This window comes from Oryzias latipes, chromosome 18 (genome assembly GCF_002234675.1).
Source record: "Oryzias latipes chromosome 18, ASM223467v1".
In the NCBI taxonomy this organism is placed as follows: domain Eukaryota; kingdom Metazoa; phylum Chordata; class Actinopteri; order Beloniformes; family Adrianichthyidae; genus Oryzias; species Oryzias latipes.
Window position 1 is genome coordinate 21,072,375 of NC_019876.2, and position 18,971 is coordinate 21,091,345.

The window sequence follows — 18,971 nt, forward strand, 5'->3', positions numbered from 1 at the left end:
AAGTGTCCCGTCAACCCTCTCAGGTAGTATCATTAGATTAAAGCAATACGTTTGGAAGAAACAGCTTAAGCCTTAGTTACAATTACCATTAGGGTTGGATTCGGGTTGGATATGGGTTGTCTGCAGGCAAGAAATGGGTAAACCTGTATTGGGTGCGCAGGTGACACCCACAAAAAAATCAAAGTAGTCGGACGAAAATGTTCATGCGCATTTTGCACGCAAGGGTAAGTAATGGTAACGTAGGGAGACGCAGGCATGTCGCTACTCAAAACTAGCACATGTACTCACAACTGGAAGAGGTTAGGTGCGCAATGTCTATGCAGTGCAAATCTCATAAATCTTTCTCCAGGCTTTTTCTTTCACAGCTCTTTTCCCTTATATGAAAGACTTGGTGTCATATAATTCTGTCCAGACAATTTCTCCTCCATGATCAATTTTTAAACAATTGGCACATCCGTGCTTTGAATAGGACACTACCCACACATCACTACCAAATGCGAGTGTCTGATTGGTCTAAGTTGAATTGGTTTAACTTTCAGCGCACGTTCAATTGTTGCACGTTTTGTATGTAGAGCCCAAAAACCTGCAGCACCCGTATGGGTCAACCCCCTGTACAAATGCACATAACTAAGGCATTAGGCATGCATGAGCAGAAGCACAGTTTCCTCAGTTGTGTTTGTCCAAAAAAGTATTATTTATGGAGAGAGGAACAAAGTGTGATTAAAGTTGGACATTCAAGTTTTTTTATTCTCAAACACTGACGTTTTTACTAAAATAATTTGTCAGGCAAAATCCTCTTTTTGTCTAAAAGAGAGATGAAGCTCTAAACACTTGTCTGGAGTCACAATTTTGTTTCCTTTTACATAATGTTCTTTTTGTTGCTCTTTGTTTTTCTGTTTTTCTGCATCAAAGTTGGTCGACACAGAGAAATCTCTGCGACCAGGCTGGGTCTGCCCCAGCTCAGAGAACTAAACCCACCCCCCTGAATCCATGGGTTTCCTGTTGACATAACAGGCACACTTCAGTGCGGGCCTGTCAGCACCAAACTACATATTAAAGTATTGGGTTGCATTGACTTCAAATCTTCAAAAAAAATCCATTCTTGTCTGTCTTAATCCCCTCTTTTTCCTCTCCGCTTCCTCTTTGGATCAACCTCCACGTCTTGAAATACTTGTAAACTCAGAATTCTACATATTTTATTTATTTAACTTTATGGTTTTGTCCTTTTATTTATGCCAAATGGTTTTGCCTGTTTGAGCACATTCATTCTTATAATTAATATTTATGTGTTTATGGTTAAAAAGAGAGCAAATTAGTAAGTTTAATGTATTCATGTCAGTAACAATTCAATGTCATTCTGACCTAAAATGTTTATTGGTGGGTGGAACTTTCATTTAACTGTTTCTAGGCAAAAAAGAACAAAGAAACACATGTGCATGTTGATTTTAGCATCAATATGAATATAGCACTTTCCTGACTGTAGTTTACTCACAAGAATGTGTTTTTTTTACATTGGTGACTGGCTTCTGACAGATTTAATGCCTTAAGTCTAATAAAGTCAAAGTGACACATATGAAAGACAGGGTCATGTTCAGCGCTGCAAATGTTCCTGCCAGGATCTGCATGACTAAGCAGATCTGAAGAACCCCGAACTAATGATTTAACCAAAAACAGCAGTCTAAGACCATGACAGATCATATGTCAGTAGTGGTCTCTGAATATTTAAATGCACACGTGTTTTGATGGGCCTAACTTAGCTGCTGGAAAGAAATGTCTAAATCCCCCTAAAACTGAACTTTCAACATCATTTTTCTGAAAACTATTTGTTAAGTGATGTAAGAAGGGCTTATTCCATTCATTTAAATTGTCGTGGCGCACTATATTTTCACATTTGCACAATAAAGGGTAACTGCATCGAGTATTTTTTTGTGCTTAAGGTTGTAAAGATTCATCCTGCAGTTGTTGAAACTTAAATCTTTTTCTTTTTTTCAAATGAGACAGAGCTGCTAAGGGGTCTCTTTGACATGTGTTGTGAAAAGGAGTGACTAAAAACAGAAGACTACGATTCCAGTGTTTAACCTTCACTCCGATGCTTTGTTCACAATGGACATGAGTGTTTAGCATATGGTGTTCACACTGGACTGTGGCTACCTGAGGCTTGGTGCAAAATGTCGAAGTTTTCTAAATCTCGCAAGCCTTGCTCCAGGCTTTTTCTTTCACAGTTTGGTGTCATAAATCTGGCCGGGCAAAAACCACAAATATTAATTTCTCCTCCTTGATCAATTTTCAACCGGTTGGCACTTCTAAGAATTAAAAGGGACACCATCTATAGTGGTCAAAGTTCAACCTTGTTTAGCCTTCAACACACATTCAACTACGGTTTTGTACGTAGAGCTCGAGAACCGTAGTACAAATGTGCGTAGGAATGCGTGAATGTGAGAGTTTTGAACCCACATTTACACACGTTTAGATTTATGTATTTTTTTTGGAGGTGTAAGTAAGTAAATTGTTTTTGTATAGCACATTTCACAGACAGAAGTAAAGGACAAAATGCATATACCACTTAATACAATAATCTAAAGGCAAAAAAAAAACGTATTCAGTTCAAATTCTTTGAAAAAAAAAAAAGTGAAGGTGAAGCTGGTCGCTTAAACGTAGGTTGCCGAGGGCGATATAAACATAGCTGAATGAATGCCTTCTTCCTTTTTTTCCCATTTTGGCCCCGTCTACCAGGAACACCTCAACATTATTGGTCCCAGTCGTTTGGACTGAATCTTTGAACTAGGTCAGGACTTCATTTGTGTTCTTGTTGTTGAAGCCATGAGGTAATTTTGGACTTTCAAGCTTTTTCCAATAAAATCCCAATGACTTGGAGCTGGATCCTGCTTTTAGATTTATCAGAAAATGAGCTTCCGTGAAGCATCAAATAGTTCGTAAGTGTTAAGTTAGCATTACGGCTAACGGTTTAAATGACCAGCAGGGATTTTGAAGAGTTTGTTTTTGCATAAGTAGGTGACTGACTTTTTTTCATTTTTCTTTCATATCAACCAAGGCTTTGTCTGAATTCCCTCCTTACTCCCTGGTTCCTAAAGGCCTACATAGTACAGGACTATCCAGTACCCTGGATCTTAATGTAATTCAAACATAGGCTATGCCAGGGCTTTGGATTTTGGAATTGTAGATTCGGAAACCCAGACAAAATGGCAAAGACCCATTGTGGTGCACTTAGTAGTGAAGAGTGAGGGAATTTGTTCACAACCCAAGTGGCTGGACGTGGTAACGTCTGCATATTAGCATGTCGGCATGACTCAAAACATTTGGTGAGTAAAAATGTTCTGGAGTACAAAAATGTTCATCACAGAAACCACCAGTCAAGTCTCATTTACTTTTAAAGAAATCACATTTTAGAAATATTATATTTGCCTATTGAGAATAGTTGAAAAATTCAGATGTGTTATTTGTCACTGTTTAAATATGTAACTTATCCCTATTTATAATTCCTCCCTGCAGAAACCATTCTTAAGCAATCCCTCTTGTTTATCTTAAAGAATGAGCTCACGTGGAGTGAAGAAAAGAATAAATCATAATAAAGAATTTTCACATCAGTGTTCCCAGTGAGACTTGTTTCTAGTTTTTCTACTCGGAGATTTCTCAGGTTTTTTTATTGAGTTTTTTAATGGAAAGCTTCCTCAGGAAACAATTTCTGTGTTTTAGGATTTATGTCTTGATCTTAAGTGTGTTTGACGTTTTTCTCACTAAATATATTCATATTTTACTACAAATGTTTGCCCAAAATATGAACCAGATGCAAAGAGGGACAGAGGAAAGGCTACTGATAGATAGTAACTGTGGAGGAAATGTGTGCTCACCTTTAAATGTGTAGCAGGTCAGGAGTCTCCAGATGCTATAGAAAGCTTTTACATCTTGTAATAAATGATTTGTGCATGCCGCTACTGCAGGGAACGTAACTTTCTAGCAGTTAAGTAGATTCCCATGTGACGATTTCAGTCTGAAAGACAGCAGACACGTCCAGTCTGCACTCTGAAGACAGGCTGTTGGTAGGAACACCTGACGGTGTCTCAGAGAGCAATAAAAAAATGTTTGTTTCTAAACTGGAGGCAGAAAATCTGTAGGCAATTACCTGTCGTTGGAGTGTGCAGAGTATGTTTCATGAAAGGGGTAATTTTCCGCTTTAGGAGCATGAGAAACGCTGAAACAGTCTAACTGCATGAAACGCCTAAGCCAGTAGACACCATGTAGTGTTCTGTTCTCCCCGGGGTTAGCCGCTGTATGCTCCAACACACTAAGCCATAAGCAACCATGTCCTGTTTTGCGTTGGCTTAAGAGTTCTGCCCAGGAGGAAGTGACTAGCTGCCAAAAATATTTCATTTTATTTTAAAAGAAAAGTGAACTTTAACTTGTTTGGGTTTTTTGGCTTTGCAGCAAATTAGCAACCATTAGACCGAGAAACAGTTCAGGGGCTCCCGTCAGACTGCTGCAGACTGGCTGCATATTTCAACCCAACACTTGGATTTGCACTGTGTAGCTTAAGGTCACAAAGTGGGCATTCAAATGGAGGAAATAGAGCAAGTGCAAGGATCCACTTTAACAACTACAGTAGTTACAAGTGATCATCATAGATGAAGCTGTCTTGAAATTGAGTCATAGCAACTGGACTTCAAATCTTTTTCCTTGGAGCATTTTGTTGCTCATCCAATGAAGAAGATTTTAAGTCAAATTACTAGTATGGCTCAACTTCAAGACATCGTCACCTGGATGGATGAGAACCTTCCCCAACAGATGAAACTATTGTGAAAAGAGTCCACTGTAAAGAGTGTCAGGTACAACCTTGTGTTTGTGATGTTTTTGGTGATATTTCTGCCTCTTTCTTGCTTCAGGTGACAGAAAACATCATCTCTAAACAAACCTTCATAGGTAAGCATCTCTATCGCTCTTCTTCCACTTACGTTGATCTCCCTTTCTAACTGCTTTTGTGATTTATTTATCTGTCCCCAGAGGCCAGAAAGATGCCTATTTCCTTCAACAACTCAAACTTCATGAGCCATGTGGTCCAGCGGCCATCTGCCCACCTGACTCTCAGAGACACCACTTCTCAAGGTGAGCCATCAAAATGATTACTTAGGGGACATGAATTGGTGTTGGAAGGAAGACTTTGAAGAACAAGCCAGAACAAAAAGTCTGAAAAGATCAGGGATCTAAAAGCATGTGATTCATATGATGTAACTATGTTTTGATGGTGCTAACAACTGATCTGAATGGGTATCTAAGCAAACACAAAGGTTTCAATGTAGGACTATTTTAACATTGAATGGTTTCAGTAAATATTTTCATCTAAAGTGACTAACAGCTTCCTTCCAGGTAAAGAAAATGTTTTGTGTCTTATCAAAGATTTTGCCAACCAATTGCAAATAGTTGCTCAACCCAACAAACTGTGACACCCTAAGAATGGTCTTTTTCATTTTCCCTATCCAAAAATTTTCGATAAACCCACAAACAGGAGAAATACTTACAAAACGCTCAAATCCTGAGTTCACTTTGCTGCATTGACCCACTTTTGTAAAAAAGCTATGACTGTAGTAAAAATGTTTGCTGTCAGAATCTGCTCCTTTTTATTGGAGTGACTAAAAGTGCTTTAACCTGGACATTAACCAGTCCTTTGCTCCAAAACACTTCAAATCAACAACAACTCTGGAATATAAAAAATGATTTCATTATGATCCAGAAAGATGTGCAAAAACAAATAAGACTATAAATCTTTGGTGGTTGGGCTCTGGGCCGATGATGTCTAGCATGCGTGGGATAAGCTCAGATCAAGATTACTAAACACAGCACCACAGCCAGGCTAGGCTGTGGTACTGTGTTTAGTGTTACCTCGTTACTGAAATAAATGGCCTTTTTCAGCATTCAAGGGTGCTGACCACTAAGTGGTCTAAGTGGTCAGCACCCTTGAATGCTGAAAAAGGCCATTTATTTCAGTTTTTTACCAGTCAAAAGCTGGCGAGAGCCGCAAAATCCCACCTCACCATTTAGAAAAACATACTTTATGTTTTTATGACCACTAACCCATTAATTTATAAACTGTAGCTTGTACAAAAATTGAATTAAAAAACAGTGTCATGTTCTTCTATGGCTCAAAATTTTAAATTATTTCGACAGCAGCATTTAAATGTTCCTTTAAAAAAAATACACCCTGTGTCAAAAGAAGATCCTCCAGCTGTAGCAGATTTACCGTACTTAAATGAAAAAATGCAAGAAAGTCAAACATGATTGTGCCTTTATCCTTCATGTACAGCATATGACAATATTGGAGTAGACCCTTTTTTTTATACCTGTACATATATGTTAAAGCAATTACATACAGAACTTTGCCTATGAACAGCAACTAGATACTGTTGTGCAACAGAAAGTAAGATGTATGCTTTAACAAACCATTCTTACAGTAGATTTAACTGTTTAGCATCATTCCAGTTCATCAGTTATCTGACATGTTAAAAATCAGAAATAATTTATTCAAATAGTCACGATTTTTCTTTGAAGCCAAAGAGCCACAATGGAGGGGGAAAAGAGCTGCATGTGGCTCTGGAGCCTCAGGTTGCAGACCCCTGGTCTAGACACAGAGGGTGGTTTAGGGCCAGGCCATGTCAAAGCATCATTCCTGGTGGAGAACTAGGTGGAGGAGGGCCAGAGAAACTGTCTGGAATGCAGAGAATAAAGTAAATGACTGTTATTGGCTAAGAAGAAAGATAGGCAATTTAGCTATTGGTTCAGAATGAAAGGGTTTAATGATGTAGGTGTAGGGTTACTTAACAGCTGCCCAGATATACTGGCATCAAGGTATTCTTTATTGAAATTGCCCTAAAGCATCACAACTTGGTGACATTTGGAAAAAGTTCCCCCCTTTGTCATGTTTTTGTAATTTTTTCGTGTTCCTGTATTTAGTGTTACCTCGCTGGCTAAAGATTTACTTTGAGTTTCTTTGGAGTACACTTCCTGTTTAGCTTGTTTCCTGTAAAACTGTAGATTTTCCAGGTAAGTTCTCTATTTGATCTGCTTCTTCAAAGTATGTGTTAATAGATCCGCTCTAATCCTGCTTTTCTTTTGTGTCACACCTACTTTAAGTTCATTGGCTTGGCTACCTTTCATTTGACATTGTCTCTTTATTTCAAACCCACTTTTTTGTGATTGCTTTCTTTCTCCACCATTTTGTTTTATTTTTCTGCACATCCAACCTTCTGCAAGATCAGTTCTCCACCACTACACACATCACAAGACCCTTTGCTGTAACCTTCTTGGTCTTTCATGTCCCCGTGAAACGTTATGTTAAAGGACATGATCTCATCCTCAAATACTGGAGAGTATCTCTGTAAAGAAAAGGAATTTGTGCTGTGAGGAGTTTTCTGAGTGGGTGTTCTCTACAGTTTTGCACATTGTTTCATCTGACACTGCGTGCGAGCTGAAGGGTGTTGACAATCTGGCAAAGGCATCCTGATGTAATTTCCACAAAGTATCAGTGAGTAAGGGAAGAGGGGCTGAGGTTCTCATACTCTCCCTGAGAACATGGCATGCAGCAGCAAGATACTCTTTGACAGTTGTTGTCTGATCATTTCCAGGCAATTGCTGTCTACAAATCCCAAGGATGTAACAAGTTTGGAACAAACAAAAGGACATTTTAGGAATTCTCTGCTGTTTGTTTCATTTTGTAATCTACAGCTTTTCTTATTAGTTTGATTTGATGTTTCAGTAGACCAGAGGACATTTATGTTGTAAAACATGAACGTTCATAATATGTTGAGTAAAAAAGTACTGTAATGGGTTTGGCATTAAAGATTTGTCTTAGGAGTTGAACTTAAACAGATACTTAAAATATGGAATAAAACAAACTAAGCTTTATCATTAGAACTTTGCAAATGTATCACTTTGTCATAAGTAAGCACCGTTTAGCCTCTTGGAGGATGGATTAACTGCATTCATGTCGACCAGGCTGCAGGCACCACCATAAGCATAGTTTGAAGTATTGCAAAAACAGTGTAATGAAATGTGGACCTTCATGGAAGGAACTGGAATTATTGGGGTTATGTTGAAGTGTGCAACTAATTTAAAGCAGCTGCTGCACTGGGATCAGACCTCGGACTTGGTTCATGGGTTTCATCAAATCCATGAATCCTTTAACGTAATGTCTCGTGTTCTTTTTTTGTATTCTGTTGAAAAAAATTACAGCTTTTATTTACAGATTTTTTTTTTAATAGTATCTTATTATTTTCCTTTAAATTTCAAAGTAGTTTCTCTAAACCAGACAAGACTGTTTTTGGATGGAAACATTTAAAAAAAATTATGTATTAAGTCAAATCAGGTTGAATCATAAATCTAATCAATTTGTTAATTTGTGAATCAAATCGATTCGATATTTTCAGTATCTGTAGTGAGTTATACCCAGTCTGATGTTTTTTATCATTAGAAGCATGATATATATTATATATCTAGCTGTTGATAAATCAGCAACAACGTCACTTTGACTTGTAAGTGCACACGGGTCTGTGATGTTTGTAACGTACTGTAGGATGACTAACCAAGAACGTCTGCAAGTCTAAAATCATAAAAGCTTGATTGCGACTGTTTTAAGGATAAAAATGTACTGGAATTGCATCACTTCAATAAGTTTTCTTTTTTGATATTTGCTCTTTAAGTTAGAAATTAAAAACTGATTGACATTCCACAAACTATGCAACCAACTTCGATCAAAAAATAGTTCAAACAAAAAAAGGTAAAATCAGGCTTTTTCTGTGCATTCAAAATATATTAAGAAAAAGAAAAAATGAGACAATTTCTTTAGCACATCTAAACAAAAACACTCTTAATCCTATGTGACCATTTGTAACAAATGTGATACACTCATTTCTGAGACCCCTATCTCATTGGGGTTGTGAGGGGCTGTGAGCTAGAGGGAGAGTGTGTGAACAAAGACGTGCTGGGATATCAAGAAAGGGTTACTTCCGCGCCAACAGTTCCACCCATCACCCAGAGGGGAAATTCTAATGAGCTCCTGACACTCTGCAGAATATACGACTTAAGAAAATGACACAGGCTTTTGGATCTTCGCTAAAAACTGCATATTCATAATTAAAGGCCACTGGGAACGATTTACAATGGAAGACAATGTAGTTGGAGCGGGACTTTGTAAATTACTTAGTCAACATTGTTTGTCCTGCAGTTCATCACCATTCCACTAGAGGCAGTAGAAAGGCTTTTCCTGCTCATTTCAAAATGCCTCCATGAAAACTCGAAAACACTTTTAGCGGGAAAGGTTTTGCTTATTTCTTTAACTTTATGGTAAAAAAGAAAATAACAAAACATTTTTTAACTGACTACTTGCTGTATTGAAAGATTGTAAAATGTATGTATTTTGATATTTGATATAAATGATATTGCCTTTTCTGTGTGTAATTTCATTAAAGAGTTTAAAAAACATCTGAATTCCATAAAATTTAAATTTGCTGTCAATTCTTTAAAGTGGTGGACTGTTTTTAGCATTAGGTTGACATAAAAAGAGCACTTTGGAGCATTGTTTGATCATGTTTATGTTGTGACTTAACTGTCATTGTGCAAAGAATACTTTGATTGAACAAAACTTTTTTAGGCCTATATAAAAACATGGTGCTTCATTAACCTGATCTGATCCTAAGTTACAGACATAAAATAAATGCTGTGGTTTATATAGGTACTGCTGCTGACCTTTACCTACATACCGGTATTTGGACAATTTTAAGAATATTTTGTGTTTTTTTCCTCATATTTCCCTTGTCCTCTTACCCAGCGGGAGTCGCTAACCATGCAGCCATCACGCCGGGCCTCCACCAATCCTGTCGACATATGGTGCGCTCATGGGCCAATCAGAGTTTTGGAGCTCACCTCCACAACATGACCCTGTCCAATGGGAAGCTGCGAGTGCCTCAAGATGGGCGCTACTACCTGTATTCCCAGGTAATACCAAAACAAAGTCTTTACTGTTACCATACATGTTTAACCCTTGTGCTATCCTATGCACTTTAACATTGGGAGTTGGGTCATCTAGACCCACTAGACAGTGCGCTGAACCTTTTTTCTTCAAAGATTTGTAATCTTCACTGGTGTCCATGGATTACATGAAATCTTTCCACCTTTATCCACCTTTGTCATGGTAGGGAGAACACGTGAATGTAAGGGTGGGGTCATCTAAGATAGCACAAGGGTTAAAACAACATCCAATCCATCCATTTAAGGTTGGTTGTAACTGTTCTCCTTGCTTCCTCCTTCCAGGTGTATTTTCGTTATCCGTCTCCAGTAGCAAGTGATGGAGACCAGCGCAGTGTCAGCCACCAGCTGGTGCAGTGTGTCTATAAAAAAACCTCCTACCCGAGCCCAATACAGGTGAAATGTTGCCTCTGACGAGAACCAGAAGAAAGCTAACTGTTTCAATAACGCTGAGCATCTTCATTCCCTCCTGCAGCTTTTAAAAGGGGTTGGAACCAAGTGCTGGGCTCCGGATGCGGAGTACTCCCTGCACTCCGTCTACCAGGGAGGACTGTTCGAGCTGAGGGCTGGCGATGAGCTCTTCGTCTCCGTTTCTTCCCCCACCATGGTGAACGCCGATGAGTCCTCCAGCTATTTTGGCGCCTTCCGTCTTGACCTTTAAGGGAAGAAAGTGGGTGACCACAGAGTGGAGAGACTGTTGGTGGATTACGATGCTGGGATGAAGAAAATGAAACTGTGGCTTTTTTTTTTTTTAAATCCGTTGATTGTAAAGAGGTTTGAGCCAGGATTTCGGATCCTCAAGGTTTGGATGGACAAATACATTGAAGGAGGGGATGGGGGCTTCAAAAATTCAGTTTGACCGTTTAATGCTGCAAGAGGATGTGATCAAAGGGAAAAGAGATGGGATTTTTTTTTTTTCCAAGACATTTTGTTGAAAAACCCTAAGTGCTGAAGCAAGATGGACCTGCAAAACATGTCCAACCAAGAAGAGGAGGATTCTGGTCTACTGTGTATTTTTAATGAGGGAACATGGAAAAAGAATTCGAAGTTATAAACCAAAAATTGAATGCCCTCAGTCAGTTTAAATGTCCCCCATGGGAACCCAGCTGGTAGCCAAATGACCACTAACTCCTCAAAAGTGTCTCTTTTGCCTACACTCTTCTCTGTGTGAACGATTGGATTCCCGAGGAATGAACTCATGGAGCCTCTGCATCAAAGATGTGAGGAAGGACTGTTGAACAGCAGCAGAAATCGTTCTAATAATCATACCAAAGCAAATGTTTGTGGATTGGGAATTTCCTCTGTGTGCCACCTAAGTGCTGTATACCAGACATGGTTCATAATAAGATAACGATCTGTGGTGATTTTTCTTTTTTATTCTTTCCAAAGTACCTTGACTGGACTGAAAAACCACTTTGACTAAATGCTGACTCTTTCCTTGTGACACTAAAACTGTGGAATTTATGCAATGAGGATTGTGTTTTCTTGCGATGGTGTGATCTGTACAGAAACTGGAATAAGCCTTCGATTTTGGCATGCAAGCAAAGGGTGGAACCTGTCGAAAGTCAGGAGGACTATGCCCAGAAGAGACGAGGATAGGCCAGGGCAGGCTGAATGCCGCATTCAGCCCAACCAGTTTTTCTTTTTGGACTTTTATTCCGACAACCTCCCCTACACACACACTCCGCCTTGTCTAACCTGTGACACTGCATTGTGTTTTATTTTAGGAATTGGCTTGGCACACTGCCTGAAAAAGCCAGTATGCCGTCTGTAGATGTGTTTGCATAGTCAGAGTGACAAATGAATTGAGCAAAAACATGTTTACTGACATTACGTTGCTGCAGCTTAATGGGGTTTTGCAAACGTTCCAATTAACAGGTGTAAACTCACTTTTGTTGGATTAAAAAAAACTTTTTTTTAATTTCTGCCGTCAAAAAATTGTTTTTTGACCAACTGAAGATTTAAAGTTGGTTAAAAAGGTCACGATTTTATCAACGACGTATTCCAAACAGTTTTCCTTCAACAAGCCATCAAAAGAAGTACAAAAGTTCAAGTAGGAAAAGTGGCATCACAGTTTAGTCTTTTCTTTTTAATGGGAATGTGAAAGGAGTTTTAAGGACCGTCTTGACATTTGGATGTTTGAAGTGGATGGAAACTCCAATTTTTCTTTTTTTCTCTTTTGACTTGGTTCTGTTTCCTATTTATGAAACGTACAGCCAGTTTATGCCTCTAAGTTGAACCAACTCCAAATGTTGCACCATAGCATACTTCTCTAGTCCGCTTGAGCTCTCCCAGGAACAGAACTCCAGACCTGCTCGATGCAGACCACAACAGCTGTGACTGATTGGCTTTATTAAGGTTACTTCAAAGTGCATTAAAGTTCTACTACAAATGTGTGACTACTTTTGTTGGCTTTCCTGTGTTCCTCTAAATCATCAAGTGTCTGTTCAAAGTTGTAAAGACAGCCCCACGCACTGAACCAACATGCAAACAGAAGTTGTGCTCAGAAATTTTTAAGGAGTGAAGATGTTTAGAATGAACAGCAGATGTTAATGTCAGCAAAACTGGCTAGACAAGAAGAACGTTTTATTTTACTACCCACTCCAATGAAAATGGCTGTTTTAACATGTTCTTGTGACTTTTTTCTCATGACAGATGACATTTATAAAGAAGATTAAACCTAAAATTAAATTTCTGAGTATTTCTTTATTCAAAATGTTGTGAATTAGGAGCAGAAGAATGTTTGTAAAAGAGCTAATTTGTGATGTAGAAAATACACTGGTCGGACCACAAGTTCCTTGCTCTGAGGTCTCAGTAATGAGGAGGAGAAGGGGGGGCGGGGTTACTCACCACCAACAGTTCCATCCACAACTCTGAGGCAAATTTCTAATGAACTCCTGTTGCTCTGCAGAACATAGAAAACACACATAATCATGTTCAAAAGACCACTGGGAACTCTATTATGACAGATCAAAAGATGATCAGAGTGGGATGATATATATATATTTAAAGGGCCTATATCATGAAAAATCAACTTTTTGAACTTTTAAATGTATTATAATTTTCATTCCTCTCTATAAACAACCCCAAAGCAGTATTTTTATCCGTTCCTGCATTTCTGAGCCCCTCCCAATCTACTAAAACGAGTGGGTCCTCACATTGTGTCACAGACATTTAGGGAACAGCCCCTTCCAGGAAGAGTCTGTGCTGCCAGCACTGCCCACAGGCTAACACAAACACCCACTTTCTCTGCTGAGCTTGCGTGATCATCTTTGCAAAAGTTCGGATGTTGTTTGTTTTCGTGGGCCAAACACAGACACTCTGGCAAGGCCGACACTAGGTTGACGTCATGAAATGGGCAGCGCCCACAAGGAGTGAAAGGCGGAGCCTCATAGATAGAATCATCTTACTTCCGGGTAGGAAATTAGCTGCAAAAATAATATGTAACCAAAGGTAATGCATTATAATATGGATATATTTAAACAATAAACTATATGCATATATATGATAATATATATGCATATAGTTTACTCTGAAAGGCTAAAGAATAGCGTGATATAGGCTTTTTAACCCTTGTGCTATCTTAGATGACCCCACCCTTACGTTGACGTGTTCTCCCTACCATGATAAAGGTGAATAAAGGTAGAAAGATTTCATGTAATCCATGGACCCCATGGATGAAGATCACAAATCATTGAAGAAAAAAGGTTCAGCACACTGTCTAGTGGGTCTAGATGACCCAACTCCCAATGTTGAAGTGCCTAGGATAGCACAAGGGTTCGAAAATATGTCACAATGCACTGAAATGTTCTCCAATTGCAGGAATAAACATTTATGGAAAGTTTATTCCTATTCTAAACTTGGGTCTCAGTTTCTTCATTACCTTACACTAAAGTACATCAGATTGACAGTGTCATCCCAGGACTCCAACCATTCTTTCCTTGTGTCAGACCTTTGTTTGCTCTTGGTAGCTTTGAATATTTGTTGTAAAAAAAACAAATATGTTAAACCTTTAATACCCAACTAAGACAAAATCAATAAAAGTAAATGCTTTTTCTGATGATTATTGGCTCGGGGGAGTACGTATAATCAAGTTTTGATAGCCTAAAATGTTTTCTAATGTGCAGGCAGATTAAGGCTTAACTTTCTGAATAAATGGGACAATTTGGATCTCATGAACGGATGTGATGGATACGCAAGGATTCAGTGAAGCAAAAGGAAGTTATTTCTGTGCTTGAAGACTTTCATTCAGTTGGAAGCCATTTTTGAGATCCCCCTCCAACCATGATCATAAACGACCTTCACAGAGGGGAGGATGTTCTTAGTTTGTCACTTTTTGATTGTGTCCTTCTATATTATGTCTTTCAAATGATGCTAAATTGATGTGAAAATCCTGTAATATCAGTGTCACTTTGAATACTGTCCTGATGTTTTCACCTGCTGAAAAAAACAAGCCCTTTTCAGCATTTCTTTTTTTTTTTTAACTTGTATTCCACGTTCAGATAAAGTTTTTAAATTGTGCATTTACATTGTATTTAGAAATTAAAATAATGAAACAATGAAAATAACTTTATTCTGGGATTTGAATCAGATCACAGGGGCTTCAGTTTAAAAGTGTGATCTGTGCATGCAGTGTGAAAACCTCGCATGGTTTTCCTGATAAAACAAGAGTCGCAAACATTTTAGACCCTTTATGACAGAGTCACCAGGAAACAAAGGCAAATCTGAGGAATGTGAATGTATTAGCAGAATTTTCCCTTCGTTTTTCCCTACAGAGACATTATGCTTTTCCAAACTCATTTAAAGTCCCACTCCAAACAGTTTTTCATCTATTCTCAAAACATTCCCACTGGTCTTTTAATTATGATTATGCACTTTTAGCCCAAATCAAAAAATCTGCTTTGTTTTTCAGGACGTAGTATCTGCGGAGCTGCAGTAGTTCATTAGAAATCTAACTCTGAGTTGTGGGTGAGACTACGAGCGCAAAGTAAGCCCACCCTCATTTGAATGGCGGAAATTATAAAATTTACTTGGTTTATTATATCAGTCTTACGTAATTTGCAACATCCTGCATGAAGCTTATTTAAATTAAATTATAGTATCATCTGGTTCACTTTTGACACAGCTTTCTTTGTTGTTTATTTTTGTGCAAACATTAGATGACATCCCTATATTCGTTTTTTATTAAACTGGATAGAAGAATCCCTTTTCTTTAAGTTTTTTCCCGCCAACACAGTAACATTTGAATAATATGAAGTTATTCTTTGCTGAGGTAACCCTAAAGTGGATCAAATGGTTCCAGCTGAACAACCACTCTAGCTGCTTGGTCCACCGTGGATCCACTGTGACATCATGCTGAAGGCAATCCGACACACCAACACTCAAGTGAACCTGTATCTAAGAGTCTCTGTTGCCGTTTTTTTTCTCTTAATGTAACACATGGAAAAATAGTTTAAGGATGTTTTGAAAAAGTAATGAGGTAACTGAGCGCAAATGCGAACCAGACCACATCTATTTATTACAAGACAAGTTGAGGAAAAACACAAGGGCGTCAATCACTGATAGAAGTTACAAGATAATAGTGGTAATATAAATGATGTGTAATGTTTTACCTCCAGAGTAAAAATCTGGATTTTTCAATATGATTCAATCTTATGGCTTTACATGAAATCAGCTTTTTATCCACTGAGGCGGGTGCACTTAATTGGATAAAGAAGAATTTTGCCAACTTCTTTTTTAACAAAACATCTCGGTTGGCCAAGGAAAGGCAGAGGTGTGTATGCGTCACACACAAACCTGGTGTCTGGTGTCTATCAAGATCTGGTTTTGAGATGTATAACAACAGTGTCAGAGAAAATAACGATTCTTGGACAGACCTAACCTCCTCTGTGCTGTTTGAAAGCAATTTGAATCACGAACTAAAGACTCACTCCAGTGAAAATTGTGTTTTGGTGTTTTAAACATGTTTTTGTGGCATTTTACTCATGATGGAGGACATAATAAGGAAAATTAAGTTTAAGATAGCATTTTTCAGAGTATTTCTTTATTCAAATCCTTGTGAATCAGGAGCAGACAAAAAATGCCATTTGAAAATGCTCGTAAGTGTGACATAGAAGCTACTACAGCAAGCCACAAGCTCCTTGCTCCCTGCTCCTCTACACTCTGATGCATTCACTTGTAGATAAATAGATCCGTGTACGCCTTTGTTTTTTCCTCGTCATGGCTGGCATATGGCACAAAACTGTACGGCTGAATCACCATTAAAATCACCATTGAAAGGTCTTTTGCAATTGTAACATAGTGTCCAAACATGTACATTAGTTTTGCAACTACAAACACCATTTGGGCATCTGTAGAAAGCTGCTTCCCAGTTTTACTAAGATGATTGTACATGGAAGAAATGAAGAAAAATAAGTTCAAATTTAGGCTCTAATTAAATTAGAACAGCCTACAACAACCATTAAACACACACAGGTGTAGTCACATAGAAATCATTCATTTAATATTGAACTGTTCATTGAATATAGACTTTGAGGTATTTAAATAAAGGATAAAAACAAACCTCTTGAGTAGGAGGTCACTAGAAAATCTCTCTCTTTTGCAACATGCCTCCAGTGATCTTTTGAGGAACTGCAACATTTGGTACTTCCTGGTTTGCAGTATTTACAGGAATGGAAGGTAGGGCCTAGGTTACAGGCAGAACAAAGTAAAAGTGCTTGCATTTCCTCTGTACGCCAGGTTTACTCAACTTTTCCGGGATTCACACTTTTATGGATTTAGGCCCTTGGCTGTTGTTTGGGTAGATGCACATCATTTGTAGCGATGACGTGTCCTCTCTGTGGTTTACTTTCTCTTTTTGGTCCACAGAAAGTTAGTGGAGCATTTCCTCATCAAGTGAACTGCACTGGTAACCCGGTAAAGTTCACTTCACAAGTAAACCGAGACTAGAGATCAGGTGAGCTTTTAGACTTGACAAATAAATCAGCCCATTCCAGGGAGCAAACACTGGAATCACCTGTCAGTAAGAATGTGCCCTTAAAGTCAGAGCTATTCTTTTAGAAGAACATAGTCAAGGGGCATCCATAAACTATCCATCCAGGCCTTACAATCTATAGATATCACTACTAATGGGTTTGAAATTAAAAGAGAGATTCTGCACACATAACAGCCTAATGGCTACAAAAGCAAAGAATAAGATCACACACACAAGCAGGCTGTAGTACCAGATGAGAGGAATAAAACTGTACTGGGTGAAGAAAGAGGAACAGAAAACCATTGATGTCAAAATGAAAACCCAACAGTAAACCATCACAAGCAAACATGTTTTTTGCCTGATGTGTGAGAATGCTAGAAGCTCAGGGATAAAAGTCGGCTCTCAAAATTCAAAAGTACCCAGACAGGACTTGAACCAGCATGCTTTGTCTGTGAGGCAACGAGGAAAACCCCTACAGCACAGAAACACTTTGTCACTGAATCAGAAAAACAAAATCGCAAACATGCACACACACAGACACACTCATGCACACACAGACTGAATACATTTTAATCCAGAAAGTTGCCTCTTTCGCAGTTTTCTCCATGGGCTGTGAAGAAAAACATTCCAGTCATTATCAAAGGTTTTCAAAGGATTGTTTCTTTGCACAGGAGTAACTGAACCATAAAGCTGGACAAGGTATTTTGATAGCACCACTCCCAGCCACTCTGAAATGACCATTTCCAATAGCCGGTAGTGAAAGAGCGAGCCAGAAACAGATGTATTGTTCTGCTAAAAAGTGTGTTTGGGGTTGGTATTTAATTGTGTGTGGGTGTGTGTGCGTGTGTGTGTGTGTGTGTGTGTCTGTGTGTGGGTGGGTGGGTGTGTGTGTGGGTGTGTGTGTGTGTGTGTGTGTGTGTGTGTGTGTGTGTGTGTGTGTGTGTGTGTGTGTGTGTGTGTGTCAGGTTGAGGACTTGACTGGCCCCACTTAGTCTCTTCAGGAAGTTTGGGTTTTTCTTTTTTGTGTCTACAGTACATGCACACGCTTGGGTAAGTCTTTAGCTCTGTAAATCTCGTTTCCTGGCTGACTCTTTGGGAAGCACGGCTGTGTGATGGGCAGCAAAATGAAAAAGATCAGCATCCCTGTTGGTATGAAGGATGAGTGGTCACAGTACAAAGATGTTGCAGATGCAATGCTTGGAGTACAAGTGGGCATGTGTGATGTAAGTTTTAGAAAAGGTGGCAGTACTGTACAATTGCATGGAAGGGGGTCAAAATCTTCTATAACAGATGCTCCATATTTCAGTGTCTGCTTTGGACTCGAGACACGACAGTTAGGGAAAGACAAAGTGACGCCTGGAAAGATAGCTGGTTGTCCTGTTTTGCTGTGCAGCTGGACCCCCTGCAGCTTTTTGACACTCTGGACTTCCCATACTTCCCCCACTCCTCATCAGTCTCATTCCTGTAACCTGGTCTGAGCTGGCCATATTCCTCCACTGTGCTTCTCTGACAGTTTGTTGTTGCTTGCACCTTTTCATGACTTTTTTCTGGATTTGGATATGATGATTTTCCTTTGAACCCTTGAATTTTTTTCCCATCCTTGGATATTGTGTTTTCTACCACCTGGATCAGTGACTTTTTGACCTGTTATGACGTTTGGGATTACTCCTCAGATTACAGTTGACCGTTTCCTGGACCTTTGGATGGATTTCAAGAAAAGCACAGATCACTCCACATATTGGTCCACTACACCACCTTTCTGACAGCATTACTCCTCTGGCTTCAGACATACAGTGAGTAAGCCATAGCAGGTGATACATTAAGCATATTCAGATGCAAATAGGAAGATTTCTTAGATGTATGGAGAGAGACCCAGAACTCCCAATGGAATGATAAGAAACACAATGAAAACCAAACCACCAACTCTTAAATAGGTGGAAATGGTGGTTACCAAATTCAGTATGACATT

The 18,971-nt window shown here is 38.9% G+C and overlaps 1 protein-coding gene across 1 annotated transcript in view; it reads left to right on the plus strand.

Moving 5' to 3' along the window:
• The window catches only part of LOC101158803 (tumor necrosis factor ligand superfamily member 10), a 63,126-nt gene extending 50,704 nt beyond the window's left edge, over window positions 1-12,422 (plus strand). The window contains exons 3-7 of the mRNA XM_011487639.3: window positions 4,899-4,935; window positions 5,017-5,118; window positions 9,833-9,999; window positions 10,315-10,425; window positions 10,505-12,422. Coding sequence (XP_011485941.1) covers window positions 4,899-4,935; window positions 5,017-5,118; window positions 9,833-9,999; window positions 10,315-10,425; window positions 10,505-10,690 — 603 coding nt within the window. The 3' untranslated portion in view covers window positions 10,691-12,422. The remainder of the gene's footprint in view (window positions 1-4,898; window positions 4,936-5,016; window positions 5,119-9,832; window positions 10,000-10,314; window positions 10,426-10,504) is intronic.
• Window positions 12,423-18,971: the final 6,549 nt, after the last annotated feature.